The sequence below is a fragment of the Neovison vison genome, chromosome X (genome assembly GCF_020171115.1).
Source record: "Neovison vison isolate M4711 chromosome X, ASM_NN_V1, whole genome shotgun sequence".
Classification (NCBI taxonomy): Eukaryota; Metazoa; Chordata; class Mammalia; order Carnivora; family Mustelidae; genus Neogale; species Neogale vison.
In genome coordinates, this window is record NC_058105.1 from 111,333,792 (window position 1) to 111,360,000 (window position 26,209).

Sequence of the window (26,209 nt, forward strand, 5' to 3'; positions counted from 1 at the left end):
AGTCACGGAGCCACCCAGCAGCCGGGTCTTGTGGATTTCCGACGCGGGGCCCGGCGGGAGGGAAAAGTGCCCATGTTTCTCCCAGCGACCAGCCGCAGGGACACCCGCGAGGGTCCGCGGCTGGAGGCTTGGAGGAGACGTCGCGTCTTTATAGCTGCATCGAGACCCGCTTGCCGGGAGTGGGCTTTCGGGGCTGGGGAGGGAATCAGCTCGCAGAATGTTAGGTGAAAGCTGAATGGGACAGTGTAAAAACTGGAACTGTTGGTGAGGATGGAAAAAGGAAGTATGCAGGAAAGGCAGGAGAAGATCCCAGGAGCCTTGGATCAGCAGGCAGGGCTTAAAAGAAAACTGAATGTCAGAGATAGCTCAGGGACAGCTCCGTCCCCCAGCCCCATCATCCAAGTGTAGGAAAAACTGGTGAGAATCAAACTAAAAGAACAGAAAGACAGAGAGAGGGACACAGACGTCTTTTCCCTCTTGCCTCTAATAGTAGTAGTAATATCAGCATCAGGATTAACATTATTAATGTACCTGTTCCCAACCCTTCATCCCCCTCAAGTTGTGTCTTGAATACTCCTGCCAAGGGAGCCCAATCTTTTGGCCACCCATCCACCAGCATCCAAGATTTATGCAGATGTTTATGGCTGGAAAAAAAATCCCAGTTATGCATCCTTGTATTTTTAAATACTGACTGTAAGTGATTCAAGTATAATCCTTTGTAAAACGCTTTTCTCTTTGACACATTGAAGGGGTTGAGACAGAAAAACCCGGCGTGGATTCCCCCTCCCTGAACCCTCTCCCGCCCACCACACTCGCTCCCAGCCTGCCATGGTGGGGGGTGGGGGGTGCTGACTGGCCCTTGAGCCCTGGGCCCCTCGCCCAGGCTTGGCCCAACTGCAGTCCCGGCTGGTATCGATTCTCAGTGCTGGACGCGCAGGAAGTTGTTTGGTAAGAAACGCGTTCAACCACAGGCTCATTCTCTTACCTTTGCTAATGGTAGCCAGGCCCTAAGAATTCAGAATTTTAGGTGCTTACGCTTGGTAGAAGCCGAACCTGGGTCCTTCCCACCCGGGAGAATTCAGGGCCCCCACAGGTCTGGTCCCTGCACGAGATTTGAGAGTGTCCAGCCTCGGGGTGACAGCCTAACTAATGGAGGCGAACTTGCGGGAGGAAGAGAGAAGCGAGTCTGCGGAGGAGGGGGAGACTCCCAGACTCCGCAGTTGACACTCGCCTGCCCCGTTCTGACCCATGGGTGCTCACGTGAAGGCCGCGGGTCTTTGGCAGAGCTCAGTCCTCAAGAGGACTATTTCCAGAGGTCAATACGGAGACGAGAGAGGTTGGGGGCCGCTACGAACCCGAGAGCAACCTCTGGGCTCAGGGTGAAGATTAACAGCTCAAGGCGTCGGGCCACAAGAGTAAAGCGAACGCCCAAACAGTAATGTTTACTTTCGGCCATCACCCTGACACCTCGGAGGCCCGTCCGGCCTAAAAGGGCACTGGCGACTGGGCGCCACTGAGATCGAGGCGCTGTCCTGGAAGCACAGCCCTGGCTTTGCAAAGTACCAAGTCGGTCTGAGCGCGAGCCTCAAGGCCTTGCCTCCAGGAAACGAGGTCCTCCCGTTGGTGGAAGGGGCGCAAGGCGCCCAAGTGGCACCCACAGGCCTGACATCAGAATAAGCTAGAGCTTCGGGGCAGCCCTGATGGGTTAAAGGAGAATCCACAGGAAGAAGATGGAGAACTTAGAAAATTGTTAGTTAAAAACAAAAAAGAAAAGAAAAAAAAATAGTTCGGGTGAGTGCCCGCAACCCCTCTCCCCAACGCCGGCCTTTCTGGACTCCAGTCCAGGCTTTGCTCTGAGCCCGCAGCCCAGCGCAGCCCGGCCTCTGGCGAGAGCCAATCAGAGGGCGCCTCTCAGCACGTGGAGGAGAGAGACTCCAGAGCTCCGCGCCCGCCGCTCACTACACTTGTTACTGCTTGTCCTGAGCGCGGAGAGGGCGAGCTTGGGCTGCGGGCAGGGCGGGAGCCAGCAGCCAGCAACCGAGGGAGGCAGAGAGGCACAGAGATCGCAGTAATATCCATTACAACCAGCCATCTAACCCCACTCCCTAACACACAACCATCCACCCCACCCTCCAGGAGAGGCAGCCAGCGGCCCCGCTCTCTGCGTCCAGGGAAAAAAAACCCAGCCATGAGCAATCAGTACCAGGAGGAGGGCTGCTCCGAGAGGCCCGAGTGCAAAAGTAAATCTCCAACTTTGCTATCCTCCTACTGCATCGACAGCATCCTGGGCCGAAGGAGCCCATGCAAGATGCGGCTGCTGGGAGCCGCGCAGAGCCTGCCCGCCCCACTGGCCAGCCGCGCCGACCAGGAAAAGGCTGTGCAAGGTAAGGCTGCGCCCGCCAGGCACCTGCAAAGAGTGCTGGGCACTGGTTTGGATGTTTGATGTTCGGGGCCAGGGGCCTGGGATTATCAAGCTGGAGATGGATGACAGAGAGAGAACAACTCTGAGGCCTGGTGCCTCAAAGAGCAGCAAACATCTCGCTAGGGGCTGTCTCTCCCTTCCTCTCAGCTTCCTGATGCACAGGCCGAGCTTCGCTTTGGTGGGGGGTGTGGGGCTTAGATTCTCAGAATTGGCCGTTAGGTTGTTTCAGTGCTGCCTTTGGTGGCCTTGGGGGTGCTCTGAAGAGGGGCCACCGGTCAGAAACAGCAGGTGCCGGGTGGACCCTTGTAACAACTTGAAGACAAGGACTCCTAAAGCTGTGAATAGGGGTGTCCAGGTAGACTGAGCCTTGGTCTCTCCTCTTTGGAAGATTTCTTTATTTGTAGTGCTCTCCACAACCCCCATCTGCCCCCAACCGTCTGCCCTTTTTTCCTTTTTTTGATTGTAGCTTACTTGTGACCTTTTAAACCCAAGCTTTGTAGAAAATATCTCCCTGGGATTACCCAAATGCTCCTTATTGTATTTGAAATGTATGAAATGTGCGCTTCTGGGTGCTATGTTTTCTCTGCTGTGTTATTTTTTAAAAATAGAGTTGAAACATTTAAAAGGGTTTTTTTTCTAAAATTAAAAATTCCAAAACAACCGTCGTTTTGCCCCGAACCTGTTACGCTCAAGTTTCGCCTTGAGCTGCCCTCAGAAGTATCACAGGGAAAGAATTGTTGATTTCTTTTAAAATCCGAAAACCAGCGGTCCAGCCGCAGCGCCCCTTGGAAGACAGGAGCAGATGGCGGAGAAGGAGTAGTTTAAAATAAAACTGACTTTTTCCTTTTCTTTTTTTAGCCTGCAGTGGCACCTGTGCCAGGCGCTTCCTCGAAGGGAAAGAGCGGCCTGTGCCTGTTGTGACCCCCCTCCTGCCCCCTCCCAGGCCTTTCCGAGCCCATTTTCCCCAGGAAGATTTTTCTTTGCCTTTCTGTGCTAGGAGCCCCCGTCCCCCGCCCGCGGTGGGCTGTTGCGGCAAGGCCCGCGCTCAGGGCCACTGGGCCGCTTCCTCAGTCCCCGCAGGGGTCGCCCACGGGCAGTGCCCCTCTCGCCGGCCTGGGCCTGCGTGGCAGAGCAGCGGGCAGAGGTCCTGCGTAAAGTTTTCAGGGTGGTGATGATTTTTTAAAAAGTTGTTGAATGTTCTCAGATTCTTCCTTGCCCTGAAATGGGGAGGGGAAAAAAGTGAGAGAGAGAGAGAGAGAGAGAGAGCGAGCGCAAAGGGAAAGAAAAAGAAAAAAAGAAAGGAAGAGGAGAGTGAGCGGGGAAAGCGCACAAAAAAGAAAGGAAGGAAGGGCGAGAGGAGAAAGATGAGGAAAGAACGTGAGAGACGGGTAGAGAAGGAAAGAGAAAAAGAGAAGGAAAATAAAAATGAAAGGAAGAGAGGGAAAGAAAGAGGTAAAGGAAGGAAAAAGGAAATGAAGGGAAGAGTGGGAGAGGGAAAGAAGAGATGAGAGGGACAGAGGAGGACAGAAGAAAAAAAAAAGAGAGAGAGAGAAGGAAAAAAAGAAAAAGCCTGAAAAGTGGGGAAGGAGGTGAAGGAGGTCCAAATCCGGTAGCGCGCGGGAGGGGGGGCCGGGGCCTAGGGGCCGACAGAGCAGTGGTGGGTCGGCCTCCGGTGACCGCTCTGGTGGGGACGCCGGGCTGGCTAGTGCGCTGACCGCTCTCCCTTGCCCGCAGGCTCCCCCAAGGGCAGCAGCGCCCCGTTCGAGGCTGAGCTCCACCTGCCGCCCAAGCTTCGGCGCCTGTACGGCCCGGGCGGGGGCCGCCTCCTCCAGGGCGCCGCGGCGGCGGCGGCGGCGGCCGCAGCAGCTGCTGCGGCTGCGGCCACGGCCACGGCGGGTCCGCGCGGGGAGGCCCCTCCGCCGCCGCCGCCAGCCGCGCGGCCCGGGGAGCGGCCGGACGGCGCGGGGGCTGCGGTGGCCGCCGCGGCCGCCGCGGCCGCGGCCTGGGACACGCTCAAGATCAGCCAGGCACCGCAGGTGAGCATCAGCCGCAGCAAGTCGTACCGCGAAAACGGGGCGCCCTTCGTGCCGCCACCGCCCGCGCTGGACGAGCTGGGTGGCCCGGGGGGGGCCGCGCACCCGGACGAGCGCCTCGGCGCGGCCAGCGGCCCCGGTGGCGCCCAGGCGGCGGGCGGCGGTACGGGCGCAGAGGACGACGAGGAGGAGCTGCTGGAGGATGAAGAGGACGAAGACGAGGAAGAGGAGCTGTTGGAGGACGACGAGGAGGAGCTGCTGGAGGACGACGCCCGCGCGCTGCTCAAGGAGCCCCGGCGCTGCGCCGTGGCCTCCACTGGCGGGGTGGCCGCCGCCGCCGCTGCCGCCGCCGCCGCCGCCGTGGCCACCGAGGGAGGCGAGCTATCGCCCAAGGAGGAGCTCCTGCTGCACCCAGAGGACGCCGAGGGCAAGGACGGCGAGGACAGCGTGTGCCTGTCGGCGGGCAGCGATTCGGAGGAGGGGCTGCTGAAGCGCAAACAGCGGCGCTACCGCACCACGTTCACCAGCTACCAGCTGGAAGAACTGGAGCGGGCCTTCCAGAAGACGCACTACCCAGACGTCTTCACCAGGTACGCGAGAGGGGCGGGCGCGGCGGTAGCTCGGAGAGAGCGCCAGCGGGCCCCGGAGAGGGAAGGCGGGCGGGCGGGGGCCCCGGGTTCGGGGCAGGGACTTGGCTCTTAGACTCTACCCAGGTGTGTCCTCCCAGCGCACCCACCCCAGCTCACAAAAAACTACGCCCACCCAACCCTACCCCTACTCCGCGCTTTAAGTTTGGACTGGGACCACTCCTTTCCTTCCCAAAGTCTCTCCAGTTTAATTAAAAAAAAAAATTTTTTTTTTCAAGTTACAAGTTTTAGTTAGAGAAAAACGGCCTCTCCAAAGAGTGCCCGAAAGCGCCACCTTGGAGGCATGCGCTCCCCAGAGCACAGACGCCGGACCCCAGGCGCTGCGGTCCCGGCCAGGCCCCAGGCCAGGTTCAGAAAGCAAAAACAGGGGCTATTTATGGCCGCTGTGTGGTGCGCGTTCGCCACCCCCGCCTGATGCCCCAGGAGCCTGGTGCGTATCAGTTACGCTGTTCGCTGTTCACAGTGAAGCTGGAGCCCATGACTGCGGAGAAGGCCTTTAAAAAAAGATTCCAGTTCTGTCGTTTGAGGACTTCTGAAATAAGGGAACAAGTCAGCACTGGGCAGGGTTTGGTATCTGCACATCTGGGGGGCAGCAGCCAGGGTCTTCCCCGCTCGTCCCTGTGCTCTCTTCGCACACGCGCGTTAAGCCCGGCACTCGTTCACTGTACGCGGGTTTACAGGGGCGGGCCGGGATTGCTGGCAGCCTGGCGGTCGGGAGGCAAAACGGCGCGGGGAGGAGGATTTTTCTCTTTGGACGGCTGTCCAGCCGGGATGTTCCGCTTGGTCACGCTCCACTTTCCTCTTGCCGGACTGTTTGGGGAAAGAGGTGAGATGACTGGTTCATCCAACCTGGGGCGCTGGCCGGCGGTGGGGGAGGCTTCCTCTCCCACCCGAAGGTCAAGGTCTGGGCTTAGACGAGGAGAGGAGCCAGGGGCAGGGCAAACTTCCCTCCGTGGGTAGGAAGAAACCGATGGGTATCTGCCTGGCGCAGCAGCTTGTGAAGCTCAGGCAGCTCCTTCGCACAAGACGCGTGCAGCTTTTCCATCAGCGGTTTAGAAGCGGAAGGCTGGCCGCCCCTTTGAGCCGGAGGAGGAATCGCGGCTCAGAGCTCAGGAGGCCGGAGCCAACTCTAAAGTGACGCTGATCTGGCGAGTAATTGCCAAACTCTCTTAAGCAGTCATGAAAAAGAAGTGGCTCTGATGCCGGCGGGCGCTACACTTGGTCACCCTCGAGCTAAAGTTGATCCTCCCCTATACCGTCCAGTCCCTCATCATCTTTAAAAAGAACATAAATTTCAAAATCGGTGTGTGCTATCAACTGGCTAAGTGGCCGCCCTGCTTTTTGCATTTGTGACACATGTGTGTTTCAAAAGAAGAAAATGATGAGGTATCGCTGGGCATCCAAGTCTGCCCTTTCTTAGCTTCTTCAGGGGGAACCAGGGTGCTGGAAGGGGGGCAGCTCCACTCCGGCAGCCGGTGCCCTCCTCTTTCCCACTGGGGGTTACCTAGAGTTCCTGGGCTCAGGTGGGGGAGCCGGCCAGAAGTGTGGCTTTAGATTTGCTGGTGCTCACGGCAGCGGGAGGCAAGGGAAAGCGCTCGGTGATCCGGTTTTCTCTCCTGGCCCTGAAGTTCCAGGTGTGGACCTGTGCCCTGCGGGCAGTGCAGACCCGGGTCCCAGGCTGGGGTGGCCCCCAATCTTTCATAGTAGCGGGGGTAGAGCCAATTATTCTCTCGAGCTCATATTTTCGGTAAACAGGTCGTAAGCCATTTTACAGCATCTTAATGGTTTCCTATTTGCCTTAATTGTCGCAGTAATAACGGCAATGACGGGGTAGGGTTTCAGTTAAATTGACTTCCCCTGAGATGGGCAGGGTTTGTAGTGGGCACTGGAGTCAGGAGGTGCGCAGAATTTTGTTTAATCAAAAAATTACCCCACTGAACTCTTAACAAGCTTAACATATCTCCAGAGGGTAATGGGGAGTATGACCTAAGGGGCGAGGGAGGGAGGGAGGGAGGGAGGGGGGGCGGGGGGGGGGAGATGGAGGGAAAGGCAAAGCGCTGGAGAGGGAGAGAGAGAGAAGGAGGGGGAGAATGGGGTGGGGGGAGGTAGAAAAAAATTTCAAGGCAGAAAGACACCAAGGGCAGGAAAATAATTTTTGGTTGAATACTGAGTTCTTCTCCCATGTAACATTAGGCCAGAACAGGCAGTAAGCATTGTGTGCATGTGTGTTTCTTGTACAACTCTGGCTTATGGGAGATTGAGGGGGAATCCGAGTACCAGTTAGGTTTATGGACTCAAGAAGCCACCCCTGTCACTCTTGAATATAGTATGATACAAGATAATATCTTATACCCAGCAATGTGTTGTGTGTTTTTATGTTTTCAAACAGTAGGCATTTTGGTGGTGAAGGGCTCATGAGGCCCATCTGTTTGGGGGTGAGGCAGGCAGCCAGGGGAGACCCTAATGGCGGAGGCCTGCCAGCAAGGGGAAGGTGGCTGAGAGGGCTTGCCGGAGCCTGCTGTGACCTCCTGTCTGTGTGTCGCTTTCTTATAGGGAGGAACTGGCCATGAGGCTGGATTTGACTGAGGCCCGAGTCCAGGTGAGCTGCACCAGCAGAGAGAGAGAGAGGAAGGAGGGGGAGGGGCGGGGAGGGGAGAAGAGTGGGAGGGGGGGTGGATGAATTGGGGTGGGTTGAGACCCCCTTCATAAAACGAAGAGAAGCAGAATCAGAAAAAAAAAATAGACCCAAACACTCATGCACAAAAAGACGGAAATGTGAAGACCTGGGTTTGGAAGGGAAGGTTTCTGGGTTTGGGAGCCTTGAAGAAGGGGTCTAGGAGCAGAAGAGGGATTTCAGGGTCTCAACACTGCAGTCAGGAGCCCCCCGGTTCCATGGCCCCTGTAGGAAACAATCGGAGGACTGACTTCTCCTGATTGAAATAATGGGATGGAGCATGGATTTGGTTGTTAGACAAATCCGCTCAGCTCCAAGCAGGTATTTGGCTGCGATTAAGTCTCCAATCGGGCTTCATAAAAGCCCACTTAGTGCTAGAACAAACAGGGCCATTTGAAGGCAAAATGCTGTTTGATTTCCCCTCCGCCCGCACAAGGAGCTGGCTAATGCTATTTGATTTCCCATTTTTTATAGCAATGAGCCCACATTGATCTAATAGGGAGTGAGTGCAATGCTATTAAAGGTGTTTGCAGCCCCATACCAGAGTGCATTTCCGAACCCAGGCCTCATAACCAAAGAGACGATCAACACTGGGCAGCCCCGATGGCCAACAGAAAACAGATGTCCCTGGGTTAGGAGCTGAGTGAATCACTTTACAGTCAAAATCAAGCGCTGATAAAGCACAATAAATTCCATATGGCTCATTTAATACACAACAGCTTCTTGCATTAGAGGGCTAATGATGAGGCCTGTCCCCTCCTTTCTGTTGACACATTTCTCCATTGTCAAACAGAGATGTGACAGCAACTCCGTATTTTCAGCTCAGGGGAACGAGTCGTGGGAAAGTTAAATAACTTTTAAAAAGAAAGAGAGCGCCCCCTCCCCTTCTCCTCTCTCCCTATTCACTGGAGAAGATGTAATTAAGTGAATATGAATTATTAGAGCCCTTTCGTTTACCTTTGGGGGGCCTCAGAGGTATTAATTCAATAATGAGGAATTGCAGGGGGACATCTTGATGATTGCAGTTGAGCCGGGAGAGACGATCTGTCTGTAAAAGGTTTCCACGTTCTTTGAGGGCATTCTGCCTCCCCTGCCCCCCTCCCCTCCTCCACTCCTTTCACTGCCATCGGAGAGTGGCGGAGATTCTCGTCTAGACAGATTTGGATACACAAAAGCTGCCCACCCAGCCTGGTCCCATCTAGTCTTACTTTTCCAAGCCCCTCTGAATTTCCGCACTAGAGTGTTTCTCTAATTCACAAATAGATTGTTTGAGGGCTGTGGCATCTTATGGATGGCCCCCTTTTCAACCGCGTTTGAAATAATCAACTGATGTGGATTCTCGACTTCCCTTGTCATAGGGGGCTGTCTAGAAGGCTAGCCCAGCTTAGCTCCCAGGGCTAGTAGGACAACTTCCAAGTGTGTATATATGAAAGGCACGGATGTCTTTCAATTAAAAAAACACACCGAGCCCTCTGGGATCATTTACATTATATTTTCATATAACTCTGGAGAGTCCTGGAGTTCATTCTTAATTTTTAGACTCGTGTGCAGGCATCACCCCAAGCCTAAAAATATTAATGCCTTCAGGGGAGAAGGAGCATATCTTATTAGCTGTGGGTGTGATGAGCAGGTCACATAAAAATAATTTCATGCTTCTGGGAGTTATTTTTAGACTATGGTAGCTGCCACATCTCAGGTGAAGGTCTCTACTAAAACAGCTTTCTATTAACAATTAGGAAGATACCTTGTGCTGGAAACCTCCCCCAAGCCTAGAACTGTCTTATTTAAATAACCTGTTTAAACCACATCCCGCAAAGAAATCAAGGACTTGTTAGCTCTGAAGATGTGTGACGTCTACAGGTAGTCCGCGCTCTGATTTCTGTTCGTCCAGGGTTTGCTGCATACCTGGGCCTGGCAGTCAGCGCCTTCCTGGAGGGAAGCAGGCCCCGCACGGAGCCCCCGCGGATGGCAGGCCACAGGCCCCATATTTCCTTTCCCAGAGAACTGCATCCCTACACTTTATGCTTGTTTGCTGGGGCAAACCCAGCTTTTCCTGCCCGCCCAGCTTTCCCCAAGCCCCAGAACCCAGCTTAGTGCTCTTAGGTGTTCAACAAATATTTCTGGAAAGAATAAATGAACCGCCTCCCCGAGATCCCCTTTTCAACACAGCGGGGGTTTTGCCAGCTCTTGGATAAACCTGAAATAGGCGGGAACCGCTGACAGGCAACGGAGAGCCCATGTGTGTTCATCTCTGGGTGGCTGCCCACTGCCAAGAGTCCCAGGCTACGGCGAGCTTGCACATGCTTTACGTTATACATTCCACATAGCAGTTTTATTATCACCATTTTACAGATTAGAAAACTGAGGCTGAGAGAGGTTTAAGCGACGTGTTTAAAGCTGCCCCGCAAGCAGATGGCCGCGGCGACGTTTAAACCTCGGTTTCTCCCTCTCTAAACTCTCGGACCACTTTCTTCCAACTTGGAAAGGAACTAGGCTGTTTCAAATACACGCTGCTGGAAAGGCTTTGCCGGCCCCGTGTTTCCTGCTGGCTTTACGTTTGGGCTCCTTCTCGCCGCCTGTTTGGCCCCAGAGGTGTCGTTGAATAGCCGGAGGCCAGAGAGGGGCGAGTGGGCTCCGGCCCCGGTGGAAAGAAGAAAGGGCCCCGCAGCACTGGGGTGGGGGGCGGGGAGGAGGCCAGGGCGCGCCCCCAGCGCCCGCCGACCGCGGCTCTCTCCGCTTTGCAGGTCTGGTTCCAGAACCGTCGGGCGAAGTGGCGCAAGCGGGAGAAGGCGGGCGCGCAGACCCATCCTCCCGGGCTGCCCTTCCCCGGGCCGCTCTCAGCCACCCACCCGCTGAGCCCCTACCTGGACGCAAGCCCCTTCCCTCCGCACCACCCGGCGCTTGACTCGGCCTGGACGGCCGCCGCTGCCGCGGCTGCCGCCGCCTTCCCGAGCCTACCTCCGCCTCCAGGCTCGGCCAGCCTGCCGCCCAGCGGGGCGCCGCTGGGCCTGAGCACTTTCCTCGGAGCCGCTGTGTTCCGACACCCGGCCTTCATCAGCCCTGCGTTCGGCAGGTAACGCGCGGCCTCGGGGAGTCTGTCTGTCTGTCTGTCTGTCTGTCTCATACACACACGGAGGCTGAGGTCAGGGAGGAGGCCGGAGACAGGCCGCGGCCACACACATCTTCGCTCTTTGGCCAACCCGCAGAGGTTTAGCCAAAGAAAATACTCTCTAATTTTGCCTCAAACAGTGTGGATCTCGAAGGGAATGACTTGGGACTGAGTAGCAAAGGGGAGGGCGGTGGCAGTAACAACCGCCCTGTCAACTGGGAGTGTTGAGTGAGAGCTGTACAAGTACCAGCTGAAGGCAGCAACCACGCAGGCCATAGCTGGTATGTGTGTAACGGTGCCCAGGTGTATCCTATGGAGCTGAGATGACTCCAGATTTTGCAAAAATCCTCCCCCATACCCCAAAGCCTGGCAGAGGAACACAGTTCTGGTTTCCACAGGAGCCCTGGAGCCACCAGCCCTCTGGGTGCAAAGAATTCTTTCTTCTTCCCCAGACTCTAACTTCTCTGTCACTCAAATGACCCGCTGCCAGCCATACCCCCATGTGTGCAACACCCCCCCCCACCCTCACGGCAGCACAAGACAACGAAATAAAAGAAACAGTTCATCGTATATTATAATATCCTTTCTTTAAATGAACATCGAATGGTGAAATAAAAAGTCTGTATAATCACCCAGACAAAGAAACAAAGGAGGGATGTATTAAGTTGGAAAGTGCAGTGAAAATAAAACTGAATGCAGCTTCAATGATCTCTCTTCGGGAGAACAAAGAAATAACAGATTCATCCAACTGCGCAGCCACTTAACAAAAATCATCTTAGAGAAAAGTTTCAAAAAAAGACACTAAGTAAAAGTAGTTTCATGTAACGCACCGATAAACAGTGCACTGAAGTGTAGTTAGTGACTCAGTTTACCTATGGAACCGGGGCCTCTTACACACCCCCTCCAGGCCACACTTTACTTTTTCTGGGAAAACAACTTTAAGTCCTGCGTCCCTTGAACCAACCCCACCCCCACCCCCTTTTCCTTCGGACAAGTGACTTGTAAAAGCTGGCAGACCATGGCTGGAGTACCAGACTTCGAGATTTGGAGCGGTCGCAAGAGGAGTGCGGTGGGGGTGGCCTGAAGGTTGGAGTGTGACTTGGGATAAGTAGGAGGCTGTCCTCAATCCCTAGTGGGCTCATTTCTAATCGTGGAAACTCCGAGTTGGCACTGCGGGAGTTCAGAGCCAGAACCCTGGCGGGGGGTGGGGTGGGGACATGAGGGGGTTTGGGGTGGCAGTGTCGGGGGGCGGGGGGGGGCGGGGGGCTTCTGGCCTCGGCTGCAGGTCCCCTGTGTTGTGAGAAGGGGGGTGGAGGCGCCTCAAGGAGCAATCCCGGCACCGCCTGGAGTTGGTGGCGCGGACTGGGATCCCGGACTTGGGGTCCGAGGCTTGCACGTCGCCGTGCACCGCGCGCGCGCGCGGGGGTCGCGGGTTCGGGGTTCTCTGGGTAAGAGGCTGCGGGACGCAGGGAAGGCAATGGGGAAAGAGTGTTGCCGCGCCGGGACGCTGGGCGGCTGGCGGGTCAGAGCGGCCTGTCGAGCGGAAATCAACAGGCGGGCGCCCCCCACCCCCACCTCGCGGTCATTGGCTGGGCACTGGCGGCTCAGTCTGGCGCGGGAGGGTGGCCGTGTCGGCGGGAAGGCCAGCAAACCAGTCCAGCTTTTCCGAGCAAGAGGAGTCCCCGGCCGACAAGGCGCCCTAGGGAGAGTGCAAAGTCTGCAGCATTGGTCATGATCGGTTTTGATCCCACTTTCTCCCTTCTTTCTCTTTTTTACTCCTCCATCTCTCTTCTTTTCCTCTTTGTCTTTTTTTTCTCTCCTGGCAACTGGAGCTCCCGGCCTGAGAATACAGCCCCTTCTTATGCGAAAGCGCAGAATCCAGGCAATGGGGCCGTTGGGTTTTGGGCCACGGGACCTGCCTCCGCCCTGGATCAGATCCCTTCAGGATACCTGGCCCTTGGGCCTCGCCCCACCCCCGCCACACACCATCGGTTCCCTGCTCTAGTAAAGCCCTCTCAGAGCACCCTAGCCTTCCACCTGTACCCCAGCCCATGGCCCACCCTAGCCCTGTGACTCAGGGCTTCTTCCGGCGGCGCCCGTCTGCACCCTCGTATGGCTTTCTGCTCCCCGGGTGGGAGGCGGCGGGAAACGCTGCCCGCCCCCTCCCTGCCTCTTTGACCCCCCCTCCCCCAGCGCCGCGCTCAGCTCCCGAGGCCGTGACCGCGCTGTTTGCTCTCCCTGCAGGCTCTTTTCCACCATGGCCCCCCTGACCAGCGCGTCGACCGCGGCCGCGCTCCTGAGACAGCCCACGCCCGCCGTGGAGGGCGCGGTGGCGTCGGGCGCGCTGGCCGACCCGGCCACTGCGGCCGCAGACAGACGCGCCTCTAGCATAGCCGCGCTGAGGCTCAAGGCCAAGGAGCACGCCGCGCAGCTCACGCAGCTCAACATCCTGCCGGGCACCAGCACGGGCAAGGAGGTGTGCTAAAGGCTGCCCTCCACCCTCGCGCCCCGGGCGCACCCCGAAAGGTCACCTCACTCAGCACCACTCAAGACCAAATGGAAACAGAGGACCAGCACACTCCCGAGACGGCACTGAGAGAGCGCAGCCGCCTTCGCAGCAGCCTGGATGCGGGCAAGGCAGCCCCTGGCGCTACCGGACGTGGCATCTCCTCGGCTGGCTGTCCACCCGCCCCTGCCCCCTCCCCCGCCACTGCCAACCTCGCTCCCACTCGAACGCCCACTCGCTCCCGTTCTTACTTTGCTGAAAATATCGGAGAGGTTTTCTCTCCAAGACGCCTGGTATTGAAGTTAAAAAATTAAAAAACCCAACCTCTCTTCCTCCTGGCACCCCACTTAGCTTTTTCTTTTTTAACAGCATTTTGGCGCTCTAAGTTGATCTCCCAAGCGTGGGCCCCGGTGTGAAGCCAGGGCCAGGGAAGCGAACGCGAATCTGTAAGATAGCTAACAGTGCACTTAACAGAAAGGGGCGTCTTGTTCTTGTTCTCTTCTTTATCATACACCAACCAAGGTTTTTATATCAAACCAAAGGGAAATACTCTGCTAGAATATGGACTGTTGAAGTCACCAAACTGTGATTATTGATTCTGTACATACCATTGTTATTAAAAAAAAAAAGAACAGAGCTTTGTATATTTGAAATGTTATAACGCAATTGCACTCAGCGTGGTATGGTAAAAGTTTGTCCTCCTGTAGATTCTTACTGTGTTGTAGATACGGTAGGGTTCCTAGACAAATATTTATGTACTCAAGCCCTTTATTTAACTTATTAACTGTAGAGGCTTCCGAAACCTTCAAGATAAAGGCAATGGTACAGTACTTTTGTGTAATGTGTAATTGTTATCACTTTTCCTTGCTATCTAGTGGAGAAGTGTCACGCTCAAAATAAAAAAAAATTATATGTTTAACAAAAGGAAGTGTGAATGCTCTATGCAGGCGCTGTGGGGTCAGCACACTGGGGGCCCCCCAGAGGCCAGGGGTGGGTTCCAGCGCTCAGGCATCTTCTCGGTTTATCTGCGAGCGCGTTCTCCTGGCAGAGGCCCCAGGTTTGAATCTGATCCTCGAAGGCATTCGGGTTTCGTCCACGAGTTAAGGACGCCGCCGCAGCGCTTTCCGCCGCATCTCGCCTCCCCCGGGTCGTGCCGCAGCGGGAGCTGAGAGTGCGGGGCTACGGACGTGGGTTGGGCATGCATGGTGGGCGGTGGGTGGACGGTAGGCGTTGTTGACGGTGGAGATAGAAAGTTGAAGCGAGCAGGAGTCTTGGCTTGGAAGGTGAAGGAAACTGTTCGTGGAAAGTGCCACGTAGCAAGGAAGCGCGCAGTCCGAAATGACAGGTAATGGCGAGAGCAGGAAGCCGAGGCGCTGGCTTCCGAGGGGGCGGGCTCCACAGTGTATACCCACGGGGAGGAGGGTGTGTGTGCACGCGCGCGCGCGCGCGCGTCGGTGTGTGTGTGTGTGTGTGTGTGTGTGTGTGAAAGAGAGAGAGAGAGAGATGGGGAGAGGGAGGGAGAGAAGAACGCAGAAACAGTGATGGAAAGGCAGCGAGGGGTATCCAAGTGGCAGATCTTAACTCGACAAATGTCATTACATCACTTATCCAGGCATTGGCAAATGTATACGTTTAAAAAAATCTAAACAACTCAGGTTTCTTGAGGAGACCCGATCAGATTTGCAATCCGTAACCCCCTCGGCGCACTACTCCCCGCGCCGGGAACCGTGGCTTCTCCCTCCCTCGCCTCGGCCCTTCCTGCGCCCCTCCCGGTGACCGCGGGGGAAGCCCGCCCGCGGGGGCTGGGTCTCGCCGATGCTCCCAGGGTGATGGGAAAGGGAAGAGAAGCTTAATTAGTTTCAATTTGTAGTAATTAGCGCGCCGGACCTTTGGGGAGAGGGGCAGGCTGGGGGTGGGGTGCCGCCGCGGCGTGACTACCGGGCTCACGGGGCGGGTGCCAGCCGCCCCGCCAGGCCGTGGGCCAGTCGGGCGCCGCGGGGGGCGGGGGCGGGGGCGAGTCTCCGGGCCTGCCGTCCGGCTCGGCGCGCGCTCCCGGGCTGCGCCCCGCAGAAGGGGGGCGGGTCCCCTTGCGGCCCGGAGCGCAAGTGTGCGCGGCCTAGGGGCAGGTGCGGGGTCGGGCGGAGGTCGGCGACAACTCGGGGGCGAATAACCCGCTCAGCAGCTGCCGCGCTCGGGCCCAGGTGCCCTCGGGTCGCCCCCCACCCCCCGCCCGCCCCGGCGCTGAAATCCGGAGCCCCCGCCTGCTGGGAACTTTGGGGAAGGCGCCCACGGGCTTTGGGGCCGAGGCTGCTTTCCGGCCCTGGGCCGTCGGGTGGGGCCACCGCCGCCGAGCCCGGGCTCCGGACTCACAAGGACGGAGCTCGAAAGCAGAAGCCCGGCCTGGGGCCAGGGGGAGCGGGCCCGCCCACCACCTCTTTTCAGCCACTGCGGCCTCACACCCCTTTCTCGAGTTTAGCAGGCCAGGCGGGAACTTTCTAGGACGTCCCCTCGCGATCTGAGTGCCTCAAACCTCCAGACTCCACAGGATCTCCCGGTGTGAAGGCCCCTTTCCTGGGGTGGGCAGGATTACTCTGGAGTTGGAGGTAGGGATAGGGGAGGGCAGGAGAAGAGGGAGTGAGGGAAAGGGCCTTTTTTTTTTTTTTTTTTTTTGGTGGTCAATATCAATTTTCCCTCGATTTTGGCTTTTTGTTTAGGTACGGCTTTTTTTCCTCTCTAGACTGCCAGTTGGATGTTATACGAGAAACAGTACCATTCTTCCTGTTAATGAACTCTTTTTTAAGTCATTTTTTCTCATTTGACCCTTCCATGGAGCAGAAGCAAATTGCGTGAAATTACCTCCAAGGATTACATTTATTACTGGCCAATGAGAACCCCTTGCCTTGTTTTACAAACTCTTAATCCTATGTCATTCTGATGCCACAAACAAGCCCGGTCCCGGGCCTCCTATTCTTTCAACTTTCCCCAGCTGGAGGGACCTCATTCTGCACTTAATATTCCCCATAAATATCACACGCTAAAGACCCCCTGACTTCCAGCAAGTCCACATTAAACATGTGACATGTCACGCATGACAAACCCTGAGTATCTTTTCAAAGCAGCATTAAAAGCAAAGAAACCAATTTTCTTCTCCTTCCAAACCTCCCCAAGTGCTGAATGATGGGGATTGGAAAGAGCCACTGGAGCGTACTTAGGGGGATTTTATGAGATTTTCCAGAATGATTTAATCTTATTGTGAGCATTATTAATGAATGGCAACCCAATTTGGCCCCAATATCTGGGAATGTAGTCACAATGCTGGGAGCGGCTGACCCCCCCCCCCCAACCTTAAGCAAACCTCTTCCATCTTGGAGGACATGCCGAGCCCAGGGGAGTTCAGGAGAGCCCCTGCGATGGGGGCATGGCTGTCCCCTGTCACACCCAGGGCAGAATGCCCCACCACCTGCTTTCCCAGGGCCACCCCTACAGAATCCTGGGATGAGGGGTGCTTGGGAGACTCTATGGGAAGGGAGAGAGAAGGAGAAAGTTAACTTGCTACATTTTCAGACAGGCTAGCCAGATCTGGATAAGGCCATGGAAGGAAAGGCAAGAAGGGATTAAGATTGTCATAATATTATCAGAAGGTGCCCCTGTGTTCCTCTGTCACCAACCACCCACGGCCTGGAATGCGGACGGTTGCGGTGGGGATCCTAGGTTTGTGGTGGGGAAGACGGAAGTGAGGTGAATTAGAGCGAGGGACCATTGGAGAAGGTTTGGGACTTGAAACTCAGGCTTCAGCTAAAGTCACCAGTATTGGCCCCAGCCAGTTTCCCATTTTCCCCCCCTCCTATTAGCCCACTCCTCTCCCTAATTGGGGCAAACATTTATTACTGTTGTTTTGGATTTGTACAACCCAGAGACAAGGCACCCACAGTTCTCCTTTTCATATCATTTTGAGTGTAGAGATCTTACTGGATTAGAAGAGGGGGCCGATGTTAGAGGGAAGAAAAGTATACACGGGTTCGTTGAGCTTGCATTTAGAGGGCAAAAAAATGTGTACGTGAGCATGTGTGCATGTGTATACACAACAGTGTGTGTGGATGAAGGGGGTCTTTAACGGGGCCTAAGAGGATATTTTGGAACCCTGAGTCCCAGGGAGGAACTGCGTATTTCACTGCCAGTGGCAGGCTGGCTGGAGGTGGGGAGTAGGAAACCCGCTACCTGCCAGGGTGGTGGGGGGGGGGGAGAAGAATTTTTCAAAGGAAAAAAGTTGTGTTGTCTCTGGACGTTATTAACGGTCCACTTTGAAGTATACATTTTTTCCTTTAAAGAAAAGGGAGCGATTACCAGTTATACATTACGAAATGTCATTCAGTCATTTTTATTCAATTCTCCGGAAATCTTCGTAAAAGCCTGAATCATACTTCTGCAAGCAGCAATTTTGTTAATCCAGGGGGTTATTACTCTGGGCCCTTATTAGGTTCTACACCACTGCCAAGCAATCCTATAACCCTCTCAAAAGAAGTTTACCTCCCTGTTATAAAACCAGTAGTGGTATTTATACTGTGCAATAATTAGTGTATTACTTGAATCCACTAACACGTTCATTTTATCTCCGCACAAAACCTCTAGTCTGCTTATAGAAAGCTTGTGCCTCCTTTGGTGCTGGTAAAGTGGTGAAAGAGTGAATTGAAGGCTGGTTGCACTTTCTCCTTTTGCCTCGCCTTAATTCCCATCTCTTTTTGCTCTCATCCAATTAGCACAGTGTATTAAGCGGTTTATCATCTCATAGTCAGCTATTGAGAGAAACAAGGCGAGCACTTTGCAATAGAACCTGCGCTCCTTTGACACCCTCAGGTACTTACATATTCCACTGTGCTATGAATAATAGAGGAAGAATGGAGCGCTAATTCCCTCATCAAAGAATGCCTTGTCTGCTGCTTTGCTCAACAACACCATTCTGATCAAAAGAAAAGCAATAAAGCTTAGCATAACAAAACGAAACCTACTTATTAGCTTAGTGGTTAAATTAATGCAGAGCCGCTGCTATTCAAAACCAAGGTTTGAAAACAGCCTCCAACAACCTGATAATGCTGCCTTCGGGATGAAGGAATTTTAATCTGAAATTTGAGGCTGGCTCAGATGAGTTAATCTATTAAACTGCTATAAGGAAGCTCCACGGCAAAGCGTTCAATTAAGAAATATTTAGGTGAGGGGAGAGAGAATGAGGGAGACAGAGAGAGAGAGAGAGAGAGAGAGAGAGAGACAGAGAGAAAGAGACAGAGAGAGGGAGAGGAGGGAGGGAGGGAAAGCAAGGTGGCTTTAAGTTTGGGATGGGAGCACAGAATGGAGGGGCTGGGGGAGTCTGACCAGAGGGTCTGGGGCTTGGTGTGTTTTTCTTAAGACCCTGACATAAGATAGGGAGGTGTGTTTCTGGAGTTTCCTTGATCTTTGCATCTCCTGCCAAACGAATTTAAATGCTGCATTGGGAAAGGCATGTTGATGTGCGCGTGTGTTGGGGGTTAAGAGGTGGGGATGGGCACGAGAAGGGAGCGGTGGCGAAGGGCAGTGAATTCATCCCCGTTCCATATCCCCTCCTGGAACCCCCATCTGGGAACTTTGGTAAGCCCCCAAGTCTTGGGGAAGAGTCAGAAGATTAACTCCGTCTGTTTCCTGGACAAATTAAAATCTTGAGCATGATCTCTGAAGGTTTTTCGACTTCTGGCCTCCCTTCTGCCCCCTTTAAATGAAGGCGAGCTGACGGGTAGCCATCGGTGTCCCAGACAGATGTGCGCCCTGTGGGCAGATCCTACTGCTTCTGTTCAACAGGAGAGGTGCCCTTCTCGGAGGCGTGGGACCCTGAGAGGAGCAAGGGTGCTTTTAGGGTACCGTTTCCCAACTGACCCAGATAAAAGTCAGCCTAGAGGTTTAGTCTGGCCCAGCGTTCAAAATTTTATTTTAAAAAAACTGGTTGCCAGGGCTTCAAACTTGAGCCTCTCTATGGAATATCGGGATTCCTGGCTTCTCTTGACAACCGGATCATGGGGCCACCCTGGGCTCCAGGCCTTCCAGCACCACCGAGTACCCTCTGCCCTCTTTGGACAGGACGTGCCCACTCTGGTCCACCACAGTCGCTGCCATTCTGGCGTGTGAGCCCGGCTCGTTTCAGTTGCTCAGTGTTAGCATTGATCCTCGCCCAACAGCCTGTGGTGGAGGCACGTAGGTAGGCTCCCCCTTGCAAAGACGTGGGTGGCATTTCTGCACCCATCCTACCCACTGCCCTACCAACTGACAAAAATCAAGGGGTAGAAACCTTTCTCGGAGAAGAGTGAGTGCTAGCGAAAAGTGAGTGCTTCTCCAGTGTTCTAAGTCACTGGAATTCTTAATCAAAGTTGCAGTTTCGATTTTCTGTAAAATTCTGGACTCTCTATGTGCCTCCCAGAAAAGCCCCTCCACTAACCTGGAGTTCCACATCTGAACAGGAAAGCATCTATGGCGGGGCGCCTGGCTGGCTCAGTGGGTTAAGCGGCTGCCTTTGGCTTGGCTTGGGTCATGATCCCTGGGGGTCCTGGGATCCAGCAGCAGCAACCTTGCCCCACCCCCAGGCTGGGCTCCCTGTTGGGGGGAGGGCTGCTTCTCCCTCTCCCTCTGTCCCTTCACCCACTTGTTCTTTCTCTCTCTCAAGTGAATGGATAAAATCTTTTGTGAGAGAGAGAGAGAGAGAGAGAAAGCATCTATGGCTCCATTAGCTATTCCTGGGCCTGTGCCACACTGGCTCTTTCTCCAGCCTTGCTACAGAAGCAGGTCCTGACCTCACGGTGCTTGCCGGCTAGATGCAGAGACGAGAAACAGAGCGGTAAGAAGTTATTTGAGCATCTTGGAGTTTCTTGATGACCAAGTTCAGGATAACTCTCTATTTGTATTTACCGCAAACCCAGGTTCCAGAAACCAAGGAAAATGCGCCTTCTCTTCAGAAAGCAGCGTGGAGGCATGGGCTCCAGAAACACACACTGGAGAACCATGTCCAGAACTTTACGTGACAGAAACAATGAAGACCACACTTACTCCCCCCACTTTGCTGAAGCAATGTGGCTGCTCTCACTTGTGACAGGCTGCGGAGCCCGAGGTGCCAAGGCTTTCACTAATTAAGTGACGGGGCCCTACACCCAAAGTGTCTCTGCTTGGAACCTTATACAGAGGACAAAGTGAGGGAGAGGAAAGAGAAAGCAAAGCAAGACAGAAGATGGTATCATCTCCAGTTTTCACAAGGGGATTCACTAGTGTCTGTGCTGAGTGACCTTTCTCCTGTGAGGGGCCTTTCTCCCAAGAGCCACTGGGTCTCGTTCTCCAAAAATAGATACCACTGGGCTCTTGGCTTAGCTCTCTGGCTGTCCAAGTCAGCAAAGCACATGAGAAACCTTACTTCATCTCTTAAATGATCTGAGGAATTCTCCCAAATGCTACTCGGAACATTTGGACAAACATCAGTTGGGCATCTCTGAGCTGATTTTGAACAGGGCTGAAGTTTGGGAAGGGGCTGGCCTCCAGTCATCCCTTACTCCTCCTGGCTGCCACCTCTAGCCAACACTTTGCACCTGACAAAGATTCACTGCAACTGCTTTCCTTTCAGAAAACTTTATTTAAGCAGGGGACAGGGAGAGGGGATGGAAGCACAACATATTTTTCTTGTAGAAAAACAGGTAGACATTTTAAAAAATATATAGCACAGTGTACAGGGGAAATAGATTCTGTTAGTATAATCTCACAAATACTGTAAGAATGGAAAGACTGCTATATTGAAATACATTTGGCTTCTGGCAAAGAGGCACCACTGTGAAGAAATGAAAGGGGGAAAAAAAAAGCGAAACAGAAAAAACCAAAACAGCACCGGGGCTAATTCGCCAAACCTCCTCCCAATTTCTTCTGAACACAACACAGTGATCCTTTCCCCAACCTCTACACATTTTAAAGGAAATGTTATAGGATATCAAATTATTTTAAATGTGTTTTCCTACTATATAAACCTTACCTGGACTTTCTACTTAAGGGGGAAAAGAAGGAATGTGAGTGTAAAACACCTGCCCAGTGCGGGTGTCCACGTGCAGCTCTGGGCCAGTTGAATAAACAAGTAAGCTCTGTTTAATCTATTTAGTCAACGCAAGGCTTCTCCATCTCCCCCCTCAGCTACCTCTATAAAAGACAAGACTGAAAAGGACAGCCACTCCTGAAGCCAGAGGCTGGGGCAACAGTTGGGTTCAGACTGGGTTTAATTGGCGTGTGAAAAGGCAAAATGTTAGCGCTCCTACCAGGCTTCATAAATCTCTCTCTCTGGGGGCATCTCTGCTGAAGGCCCTGGGGCAAAGCCTGGGGTCCCCTGCATTCCAGCCACTCTCAATTAATTTCTCGTCCCTCACCAGCCCCTCCCCTCGAAATCCAGTCCTAAATACGAAGCGGCCAGCTCTTCAGCCACTTTGCAGTGGGCTCTAGGCTGTGTTTCAGTAGTCGGGGTCATACTACGACAGGAAGGCTCTTCCGATGTGCTCTGATGCTTGGCAGGCGGATGACTGTTGCGGTCCCCGGTCTCCCGGTCCCCGGCAGTAATGCCCCTCCAAGCCCCATGCGCACAAACAGGAGATGCGGTGGTCCTAAATGAGACGTGATGGCCGAGAAGCAGGTAGGGTCTGGAGGAGGTGGTGCGGTGGCCAGGAAGCCGGGCGTCTGTCTTCACCCACCCAGGCTGCCCCTTCTGGGGTGCCCTCACGGCCTCACGGCACAGTCAGCGAAGAGTTTGCTGAGGTTCACTTCCGAGTAGCCACTTAGGGCCAAGAACTGCTCTGCAGTGTTCTTGAGTTTTTGGTAGTCCTGACGAACTTTGGGGGTAAAAAACTTCTTCCACTTATCTAAAAAGAAATAAAAATAAAAGGTTTACAAGTCTCAGAGGTAGCGTCTTTAAAGACCATTGACTATTTACTGGTCAAGCACTAGAGAAGAGGGCGCGGATTCGGTTTGCAGTTCCGTGTCTCAGATGTCCTCATGGTCCTGTGGCTGGTCTACACCCGGGGCCAGTCCCATGCGGGGGGTGGGTGAGACCCCTAGATTCCTCTGTGGGAGCCTTTCTTCCTCTGCCCTGCCTGCCACTGCTCACCACCTAGCTGACACAGCGCCCTGTGGGACAGGCAGGGTCCTGCTCTAGTGATGCGAGCCGCAGGTGCAGGCCGGGCTGCGGCCACCAAGGTGAAGCCAGCCCGCGGCCAGCACTCCCGCGGCGCTGTCCAGCACATGTGCGCAACCGTGTGCGAGGTATGGACGCGGCAGCAAAGACTTTGTCTCGAAGGAAGCCAGAGCCTCCTGGAGCTAAGTCCCTGGAGCAGCTGGGCCTAGTTGGCTTTCAGGCCCTTTGGTCTGTGTCCCTCTGCAACACAAAACGCCTCTGTTGACAGAGGTAAGGGGTAGGCTGTCCAGAGAGCACCTGTCCATTGGTAAGATTCCTTCTTCTTCTTTGTCCACACTGTATGCCTGTGAACTCTGGGTATGCAGCGGCCGGTCCTCTGTCTCCTGCTGCTGTTACCCATTCATCTCTGGCCTTCCCATTCTGAGAAGGGCTCTACCAGCCAGATAGGAGAGGCTTCCTTTCCTTCCCCAGAGCCTGCTACCTCTGCCCTTGGTTCATTTAAAGGAGCAGTAAGGGCCAAGACACGGAGGTCTGATCTTTTGAGGATAAGGGTGATCCCTAGGGGAGGGTCCCTTCCCGGATGCTTTAGATGACACAGTTTTAGTTCAGAGCTGCGCAGGAACCCTTTAAGGTGTTTGGAAAGGCCGACATTTATTTATTTATTTATTTAGGCTCCCCATTTGCTGGCTGAAGGTGGGTGATTAAGTCACTCGCCCCAGGACACACAGCTGGAAATCTGGGATGAAGAAATGCAAGCCCAGGTATCCAGAAGCCCAAGTCCACAGTGGGGAGGACAGGCTCACCTGTGCACTGCCCTCACGCTACCCTGCGTGCCGGCACCCAGAATGAGATGCGCAGGCCCCCAGATGCCGGCCTGTGCCAAGTCAGGCTGCACAGTGCCCCGGAATAGGAAAGTATCAGGAAGGAAACACAGAAGGCAGTGCACATCAACCACAGAAAGAAAAACCCCACTGCAACAACAGGGCAACACTGAAATCTACGAAACACCCAGAAAACTAAAGCTGGGTCTCCAGATTTTTGTTCCTTAGCTACAAGTTCCCATTTGTTCCCTGCAACCTTTTCTAAATTACATCAATTGCCTTTCAAGAAACAACAACAAGAAGTTTTGTGGCGAGGATTTAAATGCCCAATGGGGGTGGAAAAAGAGGGGTGAGGAGCAAGCGAGAGAGGGAGGCACCAGCAGCCGACTACAGAAAGACACTTTGAAAGTTCTAATTATCGGAGTCTGGGAATCTGCCACAATGGCCCCGAGCGGTGGCGGCCGCCTCCCCGCAGGCCAGAGCGGCGGGCCCGCGCCCCGTGCATGTGAATGACACACACGCAGGTGCTGACTGGGGGCGCACATTTCAAGAGCCGCCGGAATCCGGGGCAGGGGAGGAAGGGAGAGGGCCTCGCTCCTGATGTGTTTACCTCCTTTGCTGATGGGATATTGACTTTTCCCACCAGGTTGGTTAGAAAGGGGACTATTTACGCTGCCACACAGCAGAGTTAGAATGACAACCAGCGTCACTCGGTGCTCTTCTTCGGAAAAGATGAGTGTGACCGCCAGCATATCCCATAGCCGGTCAATACAGCTAAGGCACCACTGCACGCCAGTTGGACATGCAGATAAAAGCTCCCACTTGCTTCCCCAGTGAGAATTTAATCAATAACATATGGAAGGTCTTCTAGGAAATAGAACTGCACGAGCTGGCACAGGCGCGCCAGAGCGGGGAGCGGGGGTGGGGAGGGAGGGCTCACCCCTTCTTTGTGCTTATTCTTGGCCCCCTTCAGGCACCTAGGCCCCCTACGTTAGGCTTCGCATGAAACTGCTCTCCTGTTTCCTTTACTGCTACGCCCACCACCGTAGAACTCAAGGGAAAATACCAGTGTTAAATGGTGGAAACCAGTTAATGTGGCTAGGAGCACGTGATTCCTTCTCCCTGCTCTGGTTTTGGGAGTCGGTAAAGAGGCCACGGACACAGGCACCGCAGGTCAGGCACCCAATGACAACAACTGTTAAGAGAATCCAAGAGGCCATCCGGCAAGGGGCAGGGAAGACCAGCCCAGCCTGGTCCACAGTGATGCCAGGGGCCGGGGCTGTTGCTGTTTCAGCAACCAGCGTGGAAAAATCCAAACTTCGTCAACTGGGGAAGGAAATGCTCTTTCTACACTCAGGTGCATCAGCGAAATCAACTCCAGTGGCCTCAACTATCACCTGGAAATCACTCATCTTAGTACCCCAGTGAAGTGAATCTTCTTTTCCTGGGAATAACCTTCGAGGAACGCGTATCTGCAGCTTCCCAGGCTTTCTACATGCTGACTCCTTAGAGTCATATACTGGTTATCAGAAACATCCTGTTCCCAACCCTTATGAAAACAGTGAAAAAACAAGGTAGCCTAGACATTAATTATTGACAGTATTTTATCAGATACTAAAATGAACTGCTCATTTAAAAGGTGGTTTCTACTGATTAGAATAAAAAACCTCATCATCAGGCAAGTTACGGTGTTTTCTACACGGGATGAACTAAACCATCACCTGCAGGTCGAACCTGTCTTAAATATTTTATTTAGAAGTAACAGATTCAAGCAAACATTAGAACTGTTTGGTCAAATGGGAGTATTTTCCCATCAAAGGAAAGCATCTCCACTTCAGAGATTTTACTTCCGTATCAGTAAACCAAAAATCTCTTTCAGCTGTACTCTTTGTAAAAACCCCCTTTGGACTTAAGGAAACACATTCAACTAGAAACCCACGAGGCAAAGACTTTTTAACATCGCCTACTGGTTATTTTATTTTAATTAAGGCAGGCTTAGGCACACAGGCAGCAGCCGTCTCTGTTCTGAATGTCTGTTTCATTTATTTCCGTGCAAAGGTATCAAACAACAGTCAGTTATAATTGATTCTGTCAGGTGTTATACAGTCAGTCATAATTGTCTCTGTGTAGAGGTGTGTCAATTTACTATATCTGAATTAAATATTCTGTCAATTATGAAATCAGGTAATAATTTCAGTCAGTTTTTTAATTGCATGGCTTCCCACCATACAGTTCTCTGCTTTCCCACCGTTTCTAATCCATAGCCTCCCTCTCTCAATGCAACGTGAGCTTTGCCTCAAGGGGTGGAATGCCGGAAGCTTTAGGAATTCTGAAAGAAAGCCACTTTATGATTTAAAACCCCCCAAACTATAGAAAACTGCTGGAGCCTCTGGCCTGGCCGGCTCTGTCCGGAATATCAATCAATAACCGGGTCTGGGCAATGCACAGTATCTGAAAGATCTTAAGAGATAATCCACGTTTCAAAGACAAATGCATTCGGGCCCCCAATCAGCTAACAAGTATATAAACACTTCTCAAAATAAGAAATAAAAACCATCATCTTCCATTCAGTTCTTTAGAAACAAATTCACAAGGCACAGTGCCAGGCACACTCCGCGTACAAGGCATTTACTGACTGAACAACGCCTCGAGGTCCAAGTCTCGTCCGGAAATCACATGGTAGACGCTCCCAGATTTCTAAGGGCTGAGGAGTCTGTTAGTCCACTCTCCAGCTCCATTCCTACTTATAAATAATTATCTCCAGTTTTCTTTTTTGCTTCTTTTTTTGTTGATACCAAAATACAGCCTTCCAACGGAATAAAATATCC

General features: G+C 53.6%; 2 protein-coding genes across 3 annotated transcripts in view; one reads left to right on the plus strand and one right to left on the minus strand.

Annotated features, from left to right (window-relative positions):
- The first annotated feature begins 1,904 nt into the window (after nt 1-1,904).
- Nucleotides 1,905-14,315, plus strand: ARX (aristaless related homeobox). The gene is made up of 5 exons (XM_044234604.1): nt 1,905-2,384; nt 4,157-5,045; nt 7,656-7,701; nt 10,521-10,849; nt 13,130-14,315. Exons 1-5 carry the CDS (start codon nt 2,189-2,191, stop codon nt 13,368-13,370), a joined length of 1,701 nt encoding a protein of 566 aa, XP_044090539.1. The 5' UTR covers nt 1,905-2,188; the 3' UTR covers nt 13,371-14,315.
- A 6,692-nt stretch (nt 14,316-21,007) lies between these two features.
- Nucleotides 21,008-26,209, minus strand: part of POLA1 (DNA polymerase alpha 1, catalytic subunit) — a 303,690-nt gene continuing 298,488 nt past the window's right edge. For both annotated transcript variants that reach the window (XM_044234364.1, XM_044234365.1), the window contains one exon: nt 21,008-22,288. In XM_044234364.1, the coding sequence (XP_044090299.1) occupies nt 22,146-22,288 (143 nt within the window). In that variant the 3' untranslated portion in view covers nt 21,008-22,145. The remainder of the gene's footprint in view (nt 22,289-26,209) is intronic.

Excerpts from the sequence above, each read along its gene's own strand:
- ARX (XM_044234604.1), top strand. The coding sequence starts at position 2,189 with ATGAGCAATCAGTACCAGGAGGAGGGCTGCTCCGAGAGGCCCGAGTGC. Across the intron at positions 2,385-4,156 it reads CCAGGAAAAGGCTGTGCAAG|GCTCCCCCAAGGGCAGCAGC; the intron begins GTAAGGCTGCGC and ends CCTTGCCCGCAG. Across the intron at positions 7,702-10,520 it reads TGACTGAGGCCCGAGTCCAG|GTCTGGTTCCAGAACCGTCG; the intron begins GTGAGCTGCACC and ends TCCGCTTTGCAG.